Here is a 23,225-nt window from a genome sequence, read left to right on the forward strand (position 1 = left end):
AGGTAGACTCAGGGCTTGCTGGATTGCTGTGTGTCCAGGGTGGTCTGGGAATGCCTGGGTAATCCCTAGACAAAGCAAGAGGAAGTTGCTGGGCCAGAGACGTCTGGGCTTCTTTGCTTACCCTGTTAGCTAACTAGCTGGCTAGCATAATGCAGAGTGATAGCAAGGAAAAACACGGCAGTTTTACCCACTTCGAAAGAGCAAGGACAATTGCACTCTCCCAATGATCAGGCCTGTGCTGAGGCCACCATTCCATTCAGGAACCCCGAGTCTACACATGTGCCAGGAGATTGTTCTGACCTTATACTCCAGAGGCAAAACATGAGGGAAAGTTTATTTCAAAAACATTGTGTGCACGATTTTCTCACTGTATCATTTTACTCAGCAAACAAAAGACTGACCTGAAATCTACTGGAAATTGTATGTGTCATTCTTCATTATGTATGTGTGTGTATGCAGGGCCTCCAAAGTCGACACAAGTGGTACGGGCTGCTCACATCACCCAGTCCACCATCTTCTTCAAATTCAACTGCAGCTGGTTCAGCGATGTCAACGGAGCCGTCCGCTTCTTCACCATCATCGTTGCTGAATCTGAAGGTACAACCTCCTACGAGAGAGATGCTGTGTTTATTTAACAGGGCTGGAGAGGTAGCAGATGTGATATGTTAATAATATCACAGTAATCCACAGCTGTTTGATCATCTTAAATCAGGTTTGAATCACTTTCATATGTGGTTCTGGTTCAAATATTTGTACACTATATTGCCATGCAATAGTACATTGATTAATAAAGACATACTGTGTAAAGAAAACCTTTACATAAACATAAGGAAGAGAATATACAAAATTGTTGAATATTGTGTATTTTCTTCATGTGTAAATCAGCTTGGTTTGATGATATCAATCATAATAAAAATAAGTAACTCAATTAGCAAACAATGGGCGGCACGGTGGTGCAGCAGGTAGTGTTGCAGTCACACAGCTCCAGGGACCTGGAGGTTGTGGGTTCGATTCCCGCTCCAGGTGACTGTCTGTGAGGAGTGTGGTGTGTTCTCCCTGTGTCTGCGTGAGTTTCCTCCGGGTGCTCCAGGTTCCTCCTACAGTCCAAAAACACACGTTGGTAGGTGGATTGGTGACTCAAAAAGTGTCTGTAGGTGTGAGTGAATGTGTGTCTTTGTTGCCCTGTGAAGGACTGGCGCCCCCTCCAGGGTGTATTCCTGCCTTGCGCCCAATGATTCCAGGTAGGCTCTGGACCCACCGCGACCCTGAACTGGATAAGCGGTTACAGATAATGAATGAATGATTAGCAATCAGTGATAGTGAAACAACTCATATGAGGTGAAGAATCAAGTTGCTTCTTAGTGGCATGTTTCATATAGTGAAAAAAACCCACACTAATACATCCAGGTCAGTAGGTGTCAGTATAATGGCAGTGTCATAACATGAAGAAGAATCACTTACTGATTGCTCCTTTAAATAAAGAAACGACACTGTTCAAAATCAAGCCTAGACAATGAGGGCAGTAATGTGAACACGGCTACAAACTGTAAATATTGTTCATGAAGCCATCCTAACCCTAATTATATCTGAAATGTGCAGATACTGAGCCCCTTTTGCCAGAACACAAGCATCCTCTGCCCTCGTACCTGGACTATAAAAACAACAGCTCCATAAGGGTCTACCAGACCAAATACTTTGAGAGCCAATGTGGAGACAAGCCAGAGGTGTTTGAGATCAACCTCGGAGCTGGAATGGAGCGGTTGGGAGGAGAGTGCATACAAGACCTGGAACATGAATGGCACGGAGGCCCTTCTAACTACTTCTGTGATGGACCCCTGAAATCCAGAACAGCCTACAGGTACGTCGGACAAAACGACTGAAATATAATGACACGTTAGCAGTCACTGGAAATAACCTGGAGCTGACAAGACCAAAGTCAGCTTCTTATTGGATGTTGCCATTCCACCTTAAATAGTACAAGAGTAACATTCTGTACAGACTGTAATTATTTGGAAAATAAATCTGAAATTGAAATTGAATTTCGATGATCAGTTGTTTATGAAGCGAGGGTCGGCCATGACTAAATTAGTGAGAAAACTGAAAAAAGAAGAGAAGAAAAGAGAAAGAAATCCACAGCGTTAATGATGAGGGCTCGTGCTTTCTACAGACTTAGTGTTCGAGCCTTCACTCAGCTCTTTGACGATGAGAAGAAGGAGTTCTCCGTTCCTCTCTTCAGAGACACCAACCTTTCTGCCCCTTTACAGACACAAGCAGGTGAGGCAGCAGTCTCTCTTTCCCTCCCCAGTCTGTTTTTACTTATCTCTGTGCTGCAGATGCAGAACTAATCCCACTTTTTTTTCAACAGAGCCACTGAGGGGGGTCATGGAGGGCATCAGTGCTGGTCTGTTTCTCATCGGCATGATGATCGCTATTACCACCTTACTCATTTACAGGCAGAGGGTCCGCAAAGTGTGAGTGTATTTGTCCACACACACACACACACACACACACACACATACGACATTACACCAACCCACGCAAACACACAAACATACATTTCCTTGTCAAGGGCCAGCTATTAGCTTTGGCTAATGAGGGGTCATTGTTAAGGGGAAACAGGAAAAGCCAGGCATCTGGAGCAGATGGATAATTAAATGACAGAGAAACAAGAGATTCAGCTCCTGTTCACTAATTAAATCTGCCTAATAGGCTGCTCTGTAAGCTCCTCCATGGTAATCGTTCACCAGGGTTTATCAAGTCAAAGATTGCCTGTGATGTGCGTGCGTGGGTGTGGATTTGTGTGTGTGTGTGTGCGTGTGTGTTTGTTTGTTTGTTGTACATTTCCAGGATAGGAATGTCCTGACTTGGTAAGAAAATCAGGCAGTAATTCATTCATTCTGACAGTCAGTAAGACATTTAGTCAGTGAGGCAGTCAGTGAAAGAGCCAGTCAGTCAGTGAGACAGTCACTGAGACAGTCAGTGAGCCAATAAGACAGTCAGTGAGACAGTTGGTAAGACAGTCAGTTTGTCAGTGAGACAGTCAGTGATACAGCCGGTGAGACAGTCAATCAGTGAGGCAGACTGTAAGATAGTAAGTCAGTCAATGAGACAGTCAGTGAGACAGTCGATGAGACACCCAGTCAGACAGTGAGACATTTAGACTGTCAGTGAGACAGTTAGTCAGTGAGACACTCAGTCATTCAGTGAGACAGTAAGTGAGACACTCAATCAGTCAGTTAGACAGTGAGACACTCAGTCAGTCAGTGAGACACCCAGTCAGTCAGTGAGACAGTAAGTGAGACACTCAGTCAGTCAGTGAGACAGTTGGTGGAACAGTCAGTCAGTCAGCGAGACAGTGAGCAGTCAGTTAGTCACTGAGACAGTGAGACAGTCAGTGAGATAGTCAGTGAGGCAGTTAGTGAAACAGTCAGTCAATCAGTGAGACAGTTGTGAGACAGTTGATGAAAGAGACAGTGAGCAGTCAGTCACTGAGACAGTGAGACAGTTGGTGAGACAGTCAATTAGTCAGTGAGACAGTTGAAGAGAAATGTTTAGGACACTGAAACACTGGTGAAAACATTTTACACTCGTCTCCTTCTCTTAGCAGACCCAGTAAATTTGAGCTAAGAGCGAAAGAATAATTAATACGTCTGGTCAGATGGACCATTGCTTCAGAGACTAAAGCACTGTCCTTTTGTGCATATGGGTCCATTTAGGAGTGAGATCTATTCAGACTGATGTCAGATATAGGTCACATTACATAGATGGTGTGAACAGTGGACACAAAAAGTCGCATTTCAGAATTGAGACACTTTTATCTGCTATGTGGACGTATTAGTTAGGATCATATGACCTACCAGAATTTATAACAGACCCCAATACCCTCATAATGTATAACACAACTGTGTGTCCATTCCTTGCAGAGCGGTTCAGGAAAACCCAGTGGTGAGGATGAGCATGTGGAAGGAAGTGCCCACAGGGATTTACATGGGAGTAAGAAGGTATGCCCAGTTTTGATGTCTTGTTGACAGTTTGCTTTGACAGGACGGATTCTGTCCTGGTTCCTTGTTTGTTTCAGTGTGAAAGACTAAAAAAAAATTCTATAAAGATCTATTAACGAGCTCCTCTTCTGCATCTGAAAATAAGTAGGTATGAAATAATGTTTGAATCGACATTTAACAAGAAGATTCAGTTCTCTGAGATTAAGAGTCATTTAAAAATGTCTTAATAAGACATTGGCTTAACATCCAGACTCTTGCCCCAGGACATTTTACTATTCTTCTCGAATCAACTCATCACTAGGCTCTACTCACTTAGAAACTGGTTAAATTTAGAATAGATTTACAGATTTTACAGATGACGAGATTGCGCCAGAGATTGACAAGTCTCTCAGGTCAGTGAGCGATTTGCAAGGTTTACATGTCACGTTTAGTGCCTACTCGGTTTGCATGGAACCATGAGCGAGCAGGTATTTAAAAAGTACCCATTTCCAGGTATCAGTTACCAAAATTATCTAATCAAAAAGTAAAGAGCTGTGTAGAGCCAAGCTGAGCAGAGTAGGGACCATCCAGTGGAAAAGTGCCACTCAAATTTAGATCTCATTCGATGGATGCTGCAGTTTGTTCATCACAGTTTGTCTCACCTTCACAGCTCCCAGACACTGGAATTCACAGGGACATAACTACTGGCCTCACCACATCTAGCAGCCAACCAAATTTCCTAAGAAATTTCACCCCCACATAGTAGTCAGACTCCCACAAATTCTGACCAAACAAGTCTCAGTCAATCAATTGCAAATTGCACATAGAGGCATTGACGTTAGATTTTTCATGAACTGTTTCTTTAAGCACACTTACCTGAGCTGAGTCATGAATGAGGAAGAGACAAATGCCCACTCCTGCCTCAGTAACTCAGCCCACAAGCCTTAGGGAACAAACCTATCCTCTTTATTACTCCCGGACTCTGAAGGTAACTGACCTGATGTATTGAATCCTGAGATGAGCCCAATCACTTCACCTTTCTGGACAGTTTTTAAATGAACCCAGGATGGAATAATTGTATACACCAGGTTCTGTAAGAGACTGAGCTTGGAGCTCTCAGCACTGCACTCTTCAAGAAAAGAAGCCTCGTAATAGCGAATAACTGTAGGGAAAATCTGATTTAGTAGCTTTTCTAACTGCAGGCAGTTACTTATGTTCAGAAGATTTGTTTTAGCAGTGATTCATTAACATGGATAAGGAATACTATCCTAAAACAAAGTGATAATACACTTAGCACCATTTCAGAATGACACTGAGGTTGGCAGCACTTTTTCCATTGCACTTTAGCTTCAGCTCTTAAATCAACGACAAGGACTATGGGCACATTGACCGAGCAGTAACTCTCAGCCTCACGCTGGAGGGGGTGTCCACAGGGGCCGTACGGCACAAAGGGCAGAGACAGAAGTAACAGAGCACAAATACAACAAAATGCATCGGAACAGTAAAAGACAACAGCTGTAAACAGATCAAAAAACTTCTAAGTAATGAGAGAGGGCACCAGTGCATCATGGGAGCCAGGATGCCACCTGCTGTTCTCTCTCACGCACACACACCCACACACTCAGCATGTGCCACTCAAAACTGGTGGTGAGGGACACCGCTTGCTGCTAAAAAGCTACTATATTAATCACCTTGACTGCTAAAAGCATGTGTTAATTTGCTTCATCGAGACAGGAGACATCCATCTCATTTCTAAAAACGTACTTGTACGGTTCTGTGTGTGTTTGGTTAAAATAATGGCCGCAATTACCTCCTGGACATGATGGATCAATAGCACAGAAGTAAAAGCATGATGTTAAGGCCTCTTCAGCTTATTACTGCAGTCTGTTTGTGGACAAGCATGGATTGATCCAGGGCCTAGTCGATCAACTATGAGAAAGACAGAGAGACAGACAGCGAGAGAGAGAAAGACAGAGAGAGATTGTCTCTTGAAACTGCTTATTATTCAGTTATTAAAATAGCTGTGGTATAAGATGATGAGTACAATGGCAATCAGTGTAATCAGTTTCAAGACCGGAAGAAGAGTCATGGCAGAGAATGAGAGACTGATTGCTCCTTGGGGTTGAACATTTCACAGCTGGCCTCTTGGTGGGTGGATGTTTGAGTTTTTTTATGTCTTTGTTCAGCATGAAGGGTGTGACTACCACACAGCTCTTGGATCCTAGGGTTCTGGGTTCAATCCCTGACTCGGGTCACTGCTTGTGGGTGGGTTTGCTGTGTGTGTGCTGGTCCACAGGTGTGAGTGTGTGATGCCCTGTGATGGACTGGTGCCCTCACATCAAATGGTTCCACGTAGGCTTCGGTCCCACCGATACTCTGATCAGGATGAAGCAGTAAATGAAAGGGAACAGTTGGGTGCCTGTCATAGCCAGTTATCAGGAAATGATTGAGCGTGCTTACTGTGGGCTTCGTGTGGACGTGTTACGAACACAAATAAGTGGAGAGGTTAATTTGGAGCTCTGAAATTGTCTGTGAAGAGGGCCAGCGGAGATAAGGGGTTGGGCATGAAGAGAATTTAATCGCACTCTTTTTCTCTTTCCTCTTGCAGTAACCGGCGCATTTCCAGGTGAGCATTTGTGCCCTCTCTGTGTGAAATAAAGCCCGTCCATGTATTTCTGTGCTTGACTGTAACTCCTTGACAAAGACTGATTTTACAGTCCCTCTGCCTGTGTTTTATCAGCCCCATCAAAGCAGCCAACTTTGAGTCTCATCTCACCAAGCTCCAGGCCGACTCCAATTACCTCTTCTCAGAGGAGTTTGAGGTAAGGAGTGGAACACATCTGAAATTTAAATGACTGTTTGCTATTTATCATTACAATGGCTGGCTGAATCAGCGGAAACTGCTGCCCTTTGGAAGCTGCACTGCTGTATTTGAGCGGGATTGTGTGCTCATTCTGGCTTCTATTTAAGAGAAAGTGATGCAGTCTTAGTACTGTAAACACTGACCAGAGCTGGTGTTACTTGGCAGCTGGATCATTCTCAGGGCTGCAATGACACACATGTTGTGATGTGGATCCAACACAGTGTGGATCAGACACAGCACCGCTGCTGGAGTTTTTAATCACCTTGGTGTCACTGTAGCACTGAGATTTATCCAAAAACCAAATAATACCTTGTATTTTAGGGGTCCTGGCCTTTGCGGAAAAGGGAGAACGTGGGCTAACAAAGTATGCAGAGCAGCTGTCTGTGACTGTAGATCTACAAAGTTCACCTTTATGGTTCATAGAGCTGATAAAATGCACAGAGTATAGAAATATTTTTGCAGAGATAGCAGCATAATACTATTCTCTTCCTCCCTCATCCTATTCTCTCCTTTCTCACAGGACTTGAAGGATGTGGGCCGCAACCAGACTCTGGATATTGCACGTCTACCGGAGAACCGCTGCAAGAATCGATACAACAATATATTGCCATGTAAGTGAAGGGAGAGGAAATTGAAAGGAGCATTAAAGAAAAATCAGTGACTGCGTCAGTAGCAGTCCCTTTTTGTGAGTAGTGTTTCTGTGAACCTCCCCCAATGCTCCCCAGTTCTCTCCAGTCTCATCCTAGTCCTCCCAGGCCTCCTTCAGTCCCCTCACCAGACCTCTCCAAACTCCCAATCCTTCCCCCTCTTATGATGCTTTACCATTAAATGGTGCCTACTGTATTTAACTCAGATCTAATTGTATTTTTTTCTTTTTCCTTTATGTAAATTGTATACCTGGTACCTTGAACCAGAGCAAGAGAGACGATCAAATGCAGGCATCTAGCACAAATTAGCCATTTGTAAATCTCCACGCTACAGTAGGAATTACATTTGTTTTTATCTGAATCACACAGCGGCTTGTAAAATTACAGCATGGTCCAGGGGCGTAGCACCATATTCTGGGCATATTGAAGCCTTTTATAACAACAGGAGTGCATTTAATGCAGGCTATTTGCTTTAACATTTGGGCTCAGCATACTTGGGTAAGAAGTTTGTTAGCAGTTGCTTTCCTTCTTTCTATTCTTGTCTCTTTCCTGCCTCTCTTTTCTTTACTGAAAACCGGATTTAGCTTCCTTGGGCATCGTCTTCCATGGCACAAATACAACATGCATTGCTGCTTCAGCAGAATGACCGCTAAGTTATAAAAAATGCTAAGTTAAAAAGCCAGGTGAAGGCGGACTAAACCATTTTGTGCAAGGGGTGAGATATCCTGTCCTCAGACAGTATATGGCTAACAGGCTAGGACACACAATTCAATCCATCAATCAATTGATTTATTTACCCAAAACATTAAATTTACATTAGTTAGCAACATTTATTGTTATCTTCAAAAAATATTAATTTAAAGGATAATTAAGTTCCTCAAAGACTCTCCCCCCACTTGGGGCCTTGGTAACTCCCACTTTTCACCCTACTATGATGCACCTGCCATGGTCTTTTGAAGAGTTTCAAATGCTCTTTGGATTGTGGCTGATGATCAAAACGCATGTAGAGCCGAATAGAGTCGGATACAGTAGGTACCATGCAGTGGAAAAGCATTATGTTTAATAATCCTCCCCAGTCACAGCTAAATATGTTTTCTTTTTTGTTTTCAGATGACGCCACCCGGGTGAAACTCTCGTGTCTGGAGGATGACCCCTTCTCTGACTTCATCAACGCCAGCTTCATCCCAGTGAGTTCATGAAGGCATCAGATGTTTCAGAGAAATGGTTTCAAGTCCTTCTTACAAGACAGGCACAAATACTTAAAATTTCTGCATTTTTCTGTTTAATATTTCAAAAGCTTTTTAAGCCATGCATATTTTTGCATACATTTCAACATAGTTGTCAGTTTAGGACTTTGGATAGAAGTGTTACAGTGATCTACAAATATAGCAACACCCCTGGTCAGCATGAGCAAATCCTTCTGACGTTTCATTCAAAATATCAGCAGCAATCTAGACGTTATGTAAAGTACCGTGATTGAAATAACTTTATCAGGAAATATGTATTTTTCTCCAAATTCACCAAATTCACTTAGTCATTCACAACTAAAACACAATGTCTACACAAATCAGGAAAAAGTGACACGACAGTAGTACAATTTCTACTATCAGGGCAATAATTGAGAGGGTTAAGTCACTGGAGATATTGAATCTCTGCCTGAATTCATATAATGATGTTTAAACTACTGCAATTCCTGTCTGACAAAACCATCTTTCCTCTTCACTGTGTCCAAAATTCAGCTGCTAGAATTTTATCTTGCTACAAAAAAGCTAAAATCTCCCCAATTTTATTTCAGTTCCACTGGCTATTTGTTCCACAGTGTGGTCAGTTTAAACCCCTCCTGCTAATGTTTACATGGTCTAGCACAAGTTTATTTAGTTGAAATCCTGCATCGCTACACTCCTACTCTAACCCTTCCAGTTAAAACCTTGTGTATAAGAAAAGGCACTGTATAAATGAAACATTCATTCATTCATTCATTATCTGTAAGATCTTATCCAGTTCAAGGTCGCAGTGGGTCCAGAGCCTACCTGGAATCATTGGGCGCAAGGAAGGAATACACGCTGGAGGGGGCACCAGTCCTTCACAGGGCAACACACAAACTCACTCACTCACACCTACGGACACTTTTGAGTCGCCAATCCACCAACCAACGTGTGTTTTTGGACTGTGGGAGGAGACCTGAGCACCCGGAGGATACCCACGCAGACACAGGGAGAACACACCACACTGCTCACAGACAGTCACCCGGAGGAAACCCACGCAGACACAGGGAGAACACACCACATTCCTCACAGACAGTCACCCGGAGGAAACCCATGCAGACACAGGGAGAACACACCAAACTCCTCACAGACAGTCACCCGGAGGAAACCCACGCAGACACAGGGAGAACACACCACACTCCTCACAGACAGTAACCCGGAAGAAACCCATGCAGACACAGGAAGAACGCACCACACTCCTCACAGACAGTCACCCGGAGGAAACCCACGCAGACACAAGGAGAACACAACAAACTCCTCACAGACAGTCACCCGGAGGAAACCCACGCAGACACAGGGAGAACACACCACACTCCTCACAGACAGTAACCCGGAAGAAACCCATGCAGACACAGGGAGAACGCACCACACTCCTCACAGACAGTCACCCGGAGGAAACCCACGCAGACACAGGGAGAACACACCAAACTCCTCACAGACAGTCACCCGGAGGAAACCCACGCAGACACAGGGAGAACACAGCAAACTCCTTACAAACAGTCACCCGGAAGAAACCCATGCAGACACAGGGAGAACGCACCACACTCCTCACAGACAGTCACCCGGAGGAAACCCACACAGACACAGGGAGAACACACCACACTCCTCACAGACAGTCACCCGGCCGAAACCCATGCAGACACAGGGAGAACACACCACACTCCTCACAGTCACCCAGAGCAGGAATTAAATGAAACATTATTATTATTATTATTATTATTATTATTATTATAAAAATGAAAGACTCATTGTAAGATTAGTTAATAATATTGGTATCACAACACACTGGAGTCATTTGGTCCCTCTCATTGCAAAATGAGGGTTCAACAACTCTGGAGCAAGGGTTGGGACTTTGTGAACATGTAGTAATCATGCTAAAACCCCTGAGGAGCACATCTAATCCCAGAGCCTTGTGTAAACCCAGGGAAATGATTTGATCGTTCTGTTCAGCCAGCAGGCACAAACAAAATATCACACAGAAATCTCCTGAACAGCTTTGGATCTGGTGGATTGTCCCCTTGTGGATTAGAAGTTTCGGGGCCTGTTTGAATTTGACTTCACAGCCTAGACTCTCTTCGGCCCAGTTTTTCTTCTTTTCTGATGTGTTTATTTCCTGAGACCCTGGAGATGGGACAGAGTGGGGCTTGTTACAGCCTCATAGCTGGCTGTGCACTGCCGCACACTGGGGAAATGAGCCACGGAAGAAGCCAGAGCTTCAGCCCAGAAGGAGCTTGGAACTAAATCCCGAGCCCCATTGACTGTGGCCGGGCTGAGACCACATCACTGTCCTCACTTGGTTTCAGCTCTGAATTCCTTTTGGTGTGAGATCATTTAGAATAATAATAATAATAATATGTTACACTTATATAGTGGCTTTCACATACACAAGGATGGGTATAAAGGGCTGGGGAGAGTTGAGGAGAAAGAGGAAGAGATACAGAGGTGTTGTTTTTATTATTTGTTGCCCAAATTTTTAGATGGTTAGATTATGAAGTTATTAAATGACCAGAAGGCCGATCTTCTTCTGTGGCAAATGGCTTGCTACAGTGCCACGAAGGAGCAGTTTTTCCTTTTCATTTGCACCCCTGTGGTACTTTCAAGAACTGCAAACGAATTTAAACTGTTATTGGTTGCAGCATGGGTCTTTTTCATCCTTGAACCAGCTCTATAAAAACATACGATCTGATTGAAGATTCTAATAAATAGACCCTGAATAAATGACTCCATTTCATAATCCACTTCACCCATCTCCTGCTTTTGTGAATGAAAGCTGTTAGCCCTTTTTGAATGTGGCTTTCTGTCCTTGCCATTCATAGCAAAGACTATGTGGAGTATCTTTACCAGAGCATTTATAGAATTTTCTTGCTTCAACATATGACTCAACACATCATCTCTTTAACAAGCTCTTGCTGAGTTGAAACACGTGATAGAGTGAGGGAAATTAACAGGGCAGAAGTACTCTCAGATTGTTAGCCTGAAGTGTAATTGTTATACGTACAATTACCTTGATTAGAATGCAAGCCCTCCTGACTTAAAACGGATCTCTTCCTTTTACTGGGACGCTCTCCATATTAGCAATTTACTTTCAAAAGATCTGTTTTGGATCTGGTGACGTCACTGGTCAGTCAAATTACCCTGCAGTTCTATCAAGTGTGTAGAATCTGACATGAACATATGGACGTTCTTTCTCAGGGAAACAATTTCAGACGTGAGTACATCGCCACACAGGGGCCACTACCAGGGACCAAAGACGATTTCTGGCGAATGGTGTGGGAACAGAACATACACAACATCGTGATGGTGACGCAGTGCATGGAGAAGGGCAGGGTGAGTACAGAGGCGTCACTGTTGCTATGGAAACACATGGTCCAAACTAATAATAAATGATACCCACAACAAAACAATGGTGTGGGGGAGATGGAAAGGGACAAGGGACAGGGGATGTCAGTGGCTGGTCATTAGCATGATTATTCAGAGGAAATGGAACTAGTGGTAATGGAGTCAAAGCTGTTATGCCAGGGGAGTGAACTGTTTATACTCTGTGTCAGAGCAGACACGTGCTGCATGTTTTCTGGCATGTGACTGTGTGTGTGTCTCTGTGTGTGCCCTAATGGTTCAATATCACGCAGGTGAAATGTGACCAGTACTGGCCTACTGACAAGGAGCCATTGTACTATGGCGACCTGGTGGTGCAAATGCTGTCCGAGTCTGTTTTGTTAGAGTGGACCATCCGTGAGTTCAAGATCAGCTGTGTGAGTGCATATGACATACAGAGACTATCACTGTATTTTTGCATGTTTGCATTGATGAAGATCATAATTGGACCTGTTGGATAAACATGTTAAAACCTGGCTACAATATATTATTTATATATATTTTTCATGTTTATTTATGTGTGTGTTTGCATGTGTGATTTTAGGAAGGCCAGTTGAGCTACTCCAGGGTAGTGCGTCACTTCCATTACACAGTGTGGCCAGATCACGGCGTTCCAGAAACAACTCAGTCTCTCGTTCAGTTTGTGAGGACTGTCAGGGATTATATCGACAGATCACCAAACTCTGGCCCCACTGTGGTACACTGCAGGTGTGTTTAAAAACTCAGAAACCATGCACGTTAACACACTGGTAAAATCAGTGCTCCCACATTAGCATCATATACAGAAACATGCAAAAGTTTGGCTGCGCCGTGTTATGATGATGTTTGTTTAGTGCAAATACGTTTTCATCCTTCAGTCAAACATGCACTTTATTTTTTTTTAATGGAGTTATACACACAGAGTGCGTTTCATAATTTTGTAGTGCATTCGGCTAGTACACTAGTGCTGGGAAATAAAACGTTTTACTCCATGTCATCCTCATAATATAGTGTTACATTGTATTTTTATTTATAGCGTTGATTTCAGAGGCATTAAAATTACATCTATACTTGTAATATTATTGGTCTAAACTTAATAAGGGCCTTAAGTACTAAGTGCCAAAAGGGTGGAGAATGGGAGGAGTCAAAGGTCTAAGCACAGGGTCAGAAAAATAAGAGAGGACAACAAACAAAAGCAAAAGAAAAGCAGGATGTTGCACATTTGCATTTTGCATATAATATTTTTTTTAATAATTTATATTTGCATGGACTTTCTAGATACTCAATTACACATTACATTCAACACTTCATATACAGGGGTTAGACAATTAAACTGAAACACCTGTCATTTTAGTGTGGGAGGTTTCATGGCTAAATTGGAGCAGCCTGGTGGCCAATCTTCATTAATTGCACATTGCACCAGTAAGAGCAGAGTGTGAAGCAGAGGGTAAGAGCATAGTTTTGCTCAAAATATTGCAATGCACACAACATTATGGGTGCTAAAGCTGGGAGTTAAAAAGAGGACAAATTCTTGGTGCACGTCTTGCTAATGCATCTGTGACCAAGACAGCAAGTTTTTGTGATGTATCAAGAGCCACGGTATCCAGGGTAATGTCCTCCACAGGGTCAATACACACGGCCGGGCTGCTGTAGCCAAACCTTTGGTCACTCATGCTAATGCCAAACGTCGGTTTCAATGGTGCAAAGAGCGCAAATCTTGGGCTGTGGACAATGTGAAACATGTATTGTTCTCTGATGAGTCCACCTTTACTGTTTTCCCCACATCCGGGAGAGTTACGGTGTGGAGAAGCCCCAAAGAAGTGTACCACCCAGACTGTTGCATGCCCAGAGTGAAGCATGGGGGTGGATCAATGATGGTTTGGGCTGCCATATCATGGCATTCCCTTGGCCCAATACTTGTGCTAGATGGGTGCGACACTGCCAGGGACTACCGAACCATTCTGGAGGATCCATGTGCATCCAATGGTTCAAACATTGTGTCCTGAAGGCGGTGCCGTGTATCAGGACGACAATGCACCAATACACACAGCAAGACTGGTGAAAGACTGGTTTGATGAACATGAAAGTGAAGTTGAACATCTCCCATGGCCTGCACAGTCACCAGATCTAAATATTATTGAGCCACTTTGGGGTGTTTTGGAGGAGCGAGTCAGGAGACGTTTTCCTCCACCAGCATCACGTAGTGACCTGGCCACTATCCTGCAAGAAGAATGGCTTAAAATCGCTCTGACCACTGTGCAGGACGTGTATATGTCATTCCCAAGACCAACTGACGCTGTATTGGCTGCAAAAGGAGGCCCTACACCACACTAATAAGTTATTGTGGTCTAAAACCAGGTGTTTCAGTTTCATTGTCCAACCCCTGTATGTGCTGTATAAACATTTCCCAGGTACTTTGTGTGTGTTTGTGTGTGTGTGTGTGTGTGTGTGAGAGAGAGAGAGAGAGAGAGAGAGAGAATGAATGAGAAAGAATGAGTAGGGTGAGCGAGGTAGTTAAATTCATATTTAAACACCTCCACACCTTCATATCCAGAGGTTGTGACACCGTGGGGAGCGTGCTCCTCCATCTCCCTCAGCAATGGCAGATAATGTTATTGGATTTTGATCTTGCTGTGATTTCCCTCATTACATTTTCTGACTTTTATTGCTTTCCGTCCTCATCTGCCCCACAGCACTTGCGCCTCCTACTTCTCTGTTATGTTAATGAAAAGTGGCATCTGAAAAAATGTGAGGCCAACCTCACAACAAAATCCACAAACAACAGACTTTACTTCCAAGCTTATGTCAAATGCTTAGTTCTGTGCTAAATTTAAGAACTGACCTACTTTAATGAAGGAGGGAAAAAAGCCAATTTGGGAAAAGATAGATGGGGCATTCAATAAGTTCTCACTGTGGATGTAATCTACTAATCCTGCAGGTAATGTTATACTGGTTACAGGAAGTGAAACTTTCTGAGGGTTTATAAAGAAATCATCAGTTCATTCCCATCATTCCTATTTTATTTATTTATTTATTTTAGTTTTGCTGCAATTGCTATGAAACCAAATCATTATTCCTTCACACTGCAGCCCATATTCAGACTTTTACCTGTTCACAAATTTACAGAAACATCTCTGTAGAAAGTGATTTGTTTTCTGATGATAAATATAAATGAATCATTTGATCATTGATGATCATTTTTCAGATAAAGGCAAAGTGTACAGTGAAACCTCTACTTACGAACTTGATCCGTTCTGTGACCCTGTTCGTAAGTGGAAACGTTCGTTTCTCGAGTCAATTTTCCCCATTTAAAATAATGGAAAAGCAATTAATGCGTTCCAGCCCCCACCTCGAAAGTCACCGTTTTTTGCACTGATATATGTTTACAACACTCTCAAATTAGTAAAAAATACATGTAGCGTTACTAAAAATAAAAAAGAAATACAGTGGTAACAGTAATAAAAAAGAAATAATAAAGTTATAAGTGGTTACACATCGCTACCTTGAAGACGTGACGACTGGCTGGAGGAGTAACACAGGCACTGTCTGTATGACGGGAGGTGGGGGATGGGTGGAATAACGGAGAGTAGGAGGTGAATGTGGGGAGACGAAGCGTAGATACGGCTTAACTTAGCACGAATTTCGATGTCTGCTATTTACACTAATGCTAAATTGCTAAAACTACAATGTGCTAATCTTTAAAGCTCACTCAAGTCTGGGCGCTGGGAGACTCGCCTATTGGGGTCAGTGGCCATTTCCAGCCGCCGGCTCAGCGGAGGCTCGGGTTCGTTTCTAGAGTCATGGTTCGTTGGTGGAGGCAAAAAATATTCAAATGCCCGGTTCGTATCTTGGAAAGTTCGTAAGTATAGGCGTTCGTTAGTAGAGGTTCCACTGTATATTAAAAAGCTAATTGCTAGATCTAACAAAAGTATAGAAGTTAAATGTGAGTATATAGAAATCTCATTTGTGTTTTACTTCATATAACGAGAACTTATTGAACCCCCCTGGTGTATATGGCCACAACTGGAAATATGGCCTGGGATTATAATAATTTTATATTATGTCCTACAACTTACAATAATGAATCATCACGGAGTTATGGCTTCAGGTCAGAGGTCTTCAAATCCAGACCTTGGATCCAGGATCCATGCTGGGATTTTAAACAGGCCGCTCAATATGACACTATAGCTGCCACTGCTAATGCACCTGACAGGACAGGTATAGTGTCATACTGGACGGCCATTTTAAAATCCTTGCCTGTCAAATGAAGAGACATCAGCAGGACAAGGACATTATTATAACTTCACCTTGCCACTTCACCTCCTGATATGTCAGTCAGTGAATGTATTCAGGATGTAAGTGGATTGAAGAAAGGAAGACAGGAAGCCAGACTGCTGATTCCGCTATAAATGTTCAAAACCCTCATCACTAACAGGATCTGAGCAAGGAAGCAAATTTAATTTCCAGAATTATACAATTAGAAGAGGGGGGAAGTTATCAAGCCTTAAAAGTAAACGTCTAGGATAATGTATCTCTACCAGAACCACCATGTATCTTCCACTCCCCCTTAGCTCCCCCCCTCTCCACCAGACTAGTGTATACTATTATATTTGCCATTTTACTTCTCTCTCATTCGTCACCAGTATCTGATAAGAATTTGCATCACGATGCTGCACTGTGACCTCAGAGGCGCAGATTTATTTCCCAGTGGCCGAAGGAGGTAGAGTGGAGGAGAACCTGACCGTCTGGGGAGGAAAGGCAGCATCTTCAATCACACCGAATCTTTCTACCCTAATCACATTACTTCCCTCAGATACATAAGGCCCAGCTTCTTCGTTCTTGAAAATGATTGAGGGCTGGTGGGGGTCTGGGCAGGAATTCATGAGGGATCCTGGCACGTATAATTTGATTTAAACCTCTTAGACATTGAGCTGCATTAGTATTTGATTAAAACCCGGGGGAGCTGTGAAAACAAACAATCAAACTAAGGATTGGATTAGAATCTCAGAGGCAGCAACTGAGTCACTCGTGAGGATTGGGGCTCGGAAACTAGGGACGGTGACAGATTCTGATCTGGGATGAGAAGGGAACGCACAGCCCTGGAGGCTGGAGAAATTGGAGAAACTGGTGTTTCACAAGCAGATGTTGTGAGGTTTTAGAGCACGCTCTTACACACAAGCTATTTGCTGAGGAAGTTCTGGGGTGTGTCAGTAAAAGCAAAAAAAAAAACTGGCCATTGAAACTCTTGCTTTATTCCTTTCATCCATCCATCCTTTCATCATCTTTTCAAAACATTCTTCTGGCAATCTTTTTATTTCCTGTTTATTCTTCCTTTCTTCATCTCTCCTTCCACCCTTCCAGGGTGATTCCCTTTCATCTTTCACTCCATTCATCCATCATGCTTCATTCCAATCATTCTTCTTTTATCAATTCATCTATTATCTGTTTATATGCCACGGTTCAATTTAATTCATTTATCCTTCTTTCCATCCACACATCCATCCATCCATCACTCCCTCACTCATGTATCATCCTTCCTTCCAACCATTTTTCCATCAGTTTTTCTTTAATCTTTAAGATGTATCCATCCATAACTATTCACTAATCTATTCATCAGTCTACCTTTCCATTCATTCGTCTATGTATAATATGTTGACGAAACTTGGTTGTAGTGCTGCACAATGTTTATGGGGTACTACCTGGGTTTGGCTTATAGACGCTCACTATCGTTGTCCTTCCACAGCGCTGGAGTGGGCCGCACTGGCACCTTTATCGTTCTGGACCGTGCTCTGCAGCAGCTGGACAGCCGTGGCACTATCGATATTTACGGCTCTGTGTTTGACCTCCGGCTACATCGCTCACACATGGTGCAGACCGAGGTAAGCCCACTGCAGCTATCAGCTGATTATACCAGTGACCTGAGTTTGCTTTAGTGGACCCACTCTGTGGACCGTAAACGGGTTCATTCAGGGCCTAGAAAGCAGTTTCATTCTTGATGTAATTTGAGTTGCACTTTTTTGGAAAAACGTGTACAAATGCACAATAGTCTTAGAAATATTTTTTGATACTCTTTAGTGCTAAATATCACTTATTGTTCCTTTAATATATTTGTGCTTAGATTAAACCAACTCTGGGTGTTATTTCACACCTGGATGTAAATTTAGACATTGCATATTCACCCTGAATCAGCAAGGCAACACTGCTACTGAGTCATTACACTGAACTTGCCAAGCTAGCACTACAAAGCCCTCATATTTCTCCCCATAGAGCCAGTATATGTACATCCATCAGTGTGTGCGGGATGTCCTGAGAGCCAGGAAACTCTGCTGTGAACAGGAGAATCCACTGTATCCCATCTACGAAAACTTCAACCCTGACTACTACAGAGGTCAGTACATCTCACCTGTTACAGGAGCTCTCACAAAACAGAATGAGCTTAGATTATTATTTTTTAATTGATATTGATATTCAGTAAGCTACTTTATTTATTACACTTATTTATAAATGGAATTACAACAAAGAATCCCTGCTCAACACTCGGCTGGTTCAGTTTTTTGTCTCAAGGCAGGGAACGGGGGGGTGGGTGGGTGTACCAGTGCAGCACACACTAACACGGACAAACTGAGAATCATTCATTCACCAAATAATATCCACTCTGGTATCAGCTGGTTGTCCTGTGGGGTTGTGCCCATTAAAGAACATGATGAAAGGGGACTGGCAAAGTATGCAGAACAGCAGATGGACTTCAGTCTGTGATTGTAGAACTATAAACTGTGTCTATATGTTCAGAGGAGTTAATCAAATAGGCAATGAGTGTAGAAACAAAGAGGTCATAATGATGTTTCAGCGGATTGGGGTGTGTGTGTGTGTGTGTGTGTGTAAAAAGATATATATCTAAACAGTTTGTTGTACTTTCTCCTCAGATATCTTGTACACTGGACGTTGAGGACTGCAGGCCTCCTGACAAGTCATAAATGAAGAAAAATACTTTTCTTGACACTCACTTCAAGGGTTATAGCGTTTATTTTTATACAACCTCAAGGCATATTTAAAATGTTAAAGTTTGCTGTTTATGGATAGTTATGGTTGATTTCTTTATCATTCTATCAGTATTGGTTTAGAATAGAAACTCCCTAGACCTGCGCCATATATTTTCTACTGTTGCCCACTGTAGACCATGCATATCATACCAATGAGGTTTGACTGAACAAAACGTTAAAGCAGAATAACAGTGTGGTGTAGTAAGAAAGAGATTAGGCTCAGAGTGATACAGTATATGTTATAGGCATTAGAGTGGGCTTCGGCTTGAACAAAGCTATATTTAAAGGCTTTATGAACTAACCCTGACCGCCCCCTGTCAAAGCATCTTCTTGATTTCGTTTTTGCAAAATCCTTTCTGTGAATTTGCATGGATTTTTCCAGACAGGGTCTTCACATTCTTGTGCCTCCATACGGTAAAAGGTCAAAGTCACAGATTATGATGCTTGTATCTAGAGAGCCATCAAATCTGCTGTGGATTTACAGGGAACTGTCCCAAAGCCTGGGTCTGCGAGGTTATTCCAATCACATGCTTTTTCCTTCCTGTATGTACCATCTGTTTGTTTCTCTGGAAGCTAGCTCTAACATGTGGTGCCCGCTCATACACCTGAGCGTATGGTTTGGTATTGTCCAATTCATCAGTCAAATGGCAAAACTTTTAGGAGAATATGGCATGTTTTGGAAGGCTGTGGAACACATTTAGAGACATTTAAGGAGTATGTTGGCATTGAAACTCATCTTAAAATATGCTGTAGTTTCTAAATCTGATGCTCTGAAATACAAAGGAAAATAGTAAAATCAGTAGAAGATGATTTTATAAAGCTGTTTTGTTGACGCTACCTCACGTGTTAGAAGCGTAACACTATATCTACTGCTGTTGGTGAGTTTGGTGAAATGTCATGAGGAACAAATTTGTTTTATTTGAAGAATTCCCACCGTAGGGCATCTGCTTAGTGATGGGATCATCACTCAGTTCTCCAGTGTAATGTGTATGGGTGTAGCTTTGGGGTTTGTGGTTAGGAGTTTCCATGGAAAAACAAGTTTCCGTTTTTTTATCTTCATAGTTAGTTAAATTTTCATTGTTTTTTTTAGTTAAGATGATTTTCCTTCTCCTATAAAGTTACTATTTTTGTTTTTGGGCAGCCACAGTATTTTACATGACCCAGGTTGAGGATTAGTGATATTGGACCTCTTGGACTAACTGACCATCGTTGACACAGATTATCATCATTGCTTCTTATTAAATATATGTCTCATTATTCTATATCAGTGTGATTCATACTGGCTTTGCAGGGTAGATTTTGTTGACGGGTGTAATCAAATATTTGTGGCATGGGCAACATTTGGATCAAATCATCTCCTTTCAGTACACTTGGGTATACAATATAAATATCATAAAATAAATCATTTCTGTTAACTTGCTCCTTCCTTTCCTTCACTGGAAGTGTAACTGCTGTTTCTGTGGTTGCACTTTACGATTTTCTTTTAATGGCACATGACAGATTCAATGGAATCAACACCTTGATTCCACTTGATTTTAACCAAAATTGCACCACAGCCATAGACAGAGCAAACGTGAACCTAAGTGAAGTTTACTTACTTCCAACATTTTGAAACTCAGAATCACTCATCCAGACATTTCCCGACATTTCAGAAGTATCCTTATCGTTTCCTGTTGTTAAATCTTCAGTGATATAAAGGAGAGCAAAGCATATGTGTCTAAGATTCACTCAGACTGAGTTTCTTCAACCAGTGTTTATCACTGTTTTGCCACTGAATTACCATTCTAATGTCTAAATTTTTGTTGCCTGTGATCAGTGGTATGATCAGTGCTGTGATCAGTGGTGTGATCAGTGGTATGATCAGTGGTGTGATCAGTGGTGGTATATTTCTGACTCTTTCTGATATTTCTGTTGTTTAAAATATTGTACCCTCTTGCACCCTGGTGTGCAAAGTACATATTCATCCTCAACCATATTGATAAGCTATGTGTGCTGAGCTGTGTTCACTGCCATAAGAATTAGTGCTGATGATACTGTACTGATGCTGGAAAACAATCCAGTCTACTGATGCTATTTTTACCACAGACACAGAGTATATGGGTATTATGCACTTAAGTAGGTATACTGGGTTTTATTCTATACTATTTTATAACCACAAACATTGTGCTTTCATATAAACTGTGAAAACTGTATTTTATTTGTATTTTTTTCCAAATTTGCACGAATTATACTTTGTGAGTATAGCTTGAATACTCTTTTATGGTAATGGATGTCAACATATATTATAAAGGCACCAAAGCTGTCCTTGCACCCAAAATATAAGTGGAGCAAAGGATGACAGATCAGGGAACAGAGTGTTTATTTGGCCTATAAACTGCATTTGGCTGTAAACGTGGCACTGACTATCTGAATGTTTAATTCGCCCTACTTTTCGCATGTATCCTGATATAACGAATACAACCATGGTTCCACCCTGTAAGAATGTATGAGCTGAATTTTATCTAATGCTTACTTTTTAATAAAAGAAAAAAGACTGCAGTCAATTGCCTGTGTGTCATACGTGACACTGTGTCCTCTCATTATAAAGCATAATTGAAGTCATGAACTCAGTCATTTGCACAACTTGGGGTTTCTGATTAGAGACAATAACTGAGACGAATTCTCCCAGTTCCTCCGATAAAACTGTTTAATCGCAGACAGGCTGGGCCCCAGAGGAAGTTATTACTGAAATATATATATAATGTCTGCCTTCTTCAAGCCAAGTCCACAATGGTAAAATATTAAACTTCCATTATTAAGAGATTAGCAACAATTCAACCGATACATGAAAAGCAAATTGTGGGACCTGCTCCCTTTAATTTCTTTAAATATTATTGCATTTTTGAACTATATTATAACTATAGTAAAAACGATTAGTAGTGTTCCATTCCGTGTCGACAGGCTGAACAAGAGTTTGTTTTCTTCAAATGTAATGTCCCACCTTCGAGGCGCAATTAGAAGAAACATTTCCACTCTTCCACTATGAGCCAGATTGACGTGTCTTGGTGGTCATTGCAAAGTCAGTATTTCTTTGTATATGATTTATATGTAGTCCTGTACTCATGCTTTACGAGAAAATAACCTTTCAGCTATTGGAAGACCATTTTATGCAGTATTCTCCCATTCTTCAAACACTCATACACACACAACACACACACACACATACAATACAATACTATATTGCCAAAAGTATTCACTCAACCATTCAGATAATTGAATTCAGGTGTTCCAATCACTTCCATGGCCACAGGTGTATAAAACCAAGCACAGAGTCGCTCTCAGGAGCTCAGTGAATTCCAGTATGGCACCGTGATAAAACCCGATGAATTAGAAAAGGCTCTAGTAAAACACAGCTTCTGGATGCACGGTCTGTGATTAGTTGCTGGTTTCCATAATGACAATGTGTTCACTGGACTGGCTCACTCGGATAGTCACACTTCAATGCAGGAGTGGAGCTACATTCTCTGGAGTGATGAAGTCATTTTATTGCTTTGTGTGAGTTTGATTGGTGTTTGTGATTGAGAACTATTCATCCACCACCAGTACTTCACCTCACTGATGTTCTTGTGGCTAATTGTAGTCCTGCAATGTGCCTATATCAAGTGTAAACTTTTCCAGTAGAGTAGAAGCTGTTACTACAGCAATAGTTTCAGCCACAGATACTCCGCCCACAAACTGACAGAGTCTGATCATTTCAGTGTAGTTGGCCCCACTGTCAAGATTCTGCCACTGCTTTCTGATTTGTATCTGCCTCTTTCTAAATGTCATGCCAAAATAGTAGACTTATTATTTTGCACGTCAGTCAAATTCCTTTCCTGCAGTACTAGGAGATTCTTGGCCACGTTAAGTGGTGATAGGTATCAGACTCTACAGCTATTACTTAAATGTCTTTGTCCAGATTTTTGTCCCTGTCTCTTGCAGCAAGCTGATCATTGCAGACCAACAACATCTTTAAAAATTCAAACGTATAGTAGAATATACAAAATAAAAGTGCACTCCACTAGTTATTTTACTATGACCTCCCTTCCACTAGTGGC

The 23,225-nt window shown here is 42.0% G+C and overlaps 1 protein-coding gene across 1 annotated transcript in view; it reads left to right on the forward strand.

Moving 5' to 3' along the window:
- ptprb (protein tyrosine phosphatase receptor type b) overlaps window positions 1-21,683 on the forward strand; it is a 52,660-nt gene extending 30,977 nt beyond the window's left edge. Inside the window, exons 17-31 of the mRNA XM_066667847.1 lie at window positions 460-597; window positions 1,600-1,858; window positions 2,168-2,274; window positions 2,366-2,471; window positions 3,924-4,001; window positions 6,589-6,606; window positions 6,721-6,802; window positions 7,364-7,454; window positions 8,601-8,677; window positions 11,948-12,082; window positions 12,385-12,507; window positions 12,675-12,838; window positions 17,853-17,988; window positions 18,377-18,497; window positions 19,033-21,683. Coding sequence (XP_066523944.1) covers window positions 460-597; window positions 1,600-1,858; window positions 2,168-2,274; window positions 2,366-2,471; window positions 3,924-4,001; window positions 6,589-6,606; window positions 6,721-6,802; window positions 7,364-7,454; window positions 8,601-8,677; window positions 11,948-12,082; window positions 12,385-12,507; window positions 12,675-12,838; window positions 17,853-17,988; window positions 18,377-18,497; window positions 19,033-19,055 — 1,658 coding nt within the window. The 3' untranslated portion in view covers window positions 19,056-21,683. The remainder of the gene's footprint in view (window positions 1-459; window positions 598-1,599; window positions 1,859-2,167; window positions 2,275-2,365; window positions 2,472-3,923; window positions 4,002-6,588; window positions 6,607-6,720; window positions 6,803-7,363; window positions 7,455-8,600; window positions 8,678-11,947; window positions 12,083-12,384; window positions 12,508-12,674; window positions 12,839-17,852; window positions 17,989-18,376; window positions 18,498-19,032) is intronic.
- The last annotated feature ends 1,542 nt before the right edge of the window (window positions 21,684-23,225 follow it).

The sequence above is a fragment of the Hoplias malabaricus genome, chromosome 4 (assembly GCF_029633855.1).
Source record: "Hoplias malabaricus isolate fHopMal1 chromosome 4, fHopMal1.hap1, whole genome shotgun sequence".
Taxonomy (NCBI): Eukaryota; Metazoa; Chordata; class Actinopteri; order Characiformes; family Erythrinidae; genus Hoplias; species Hoplias malabaricus.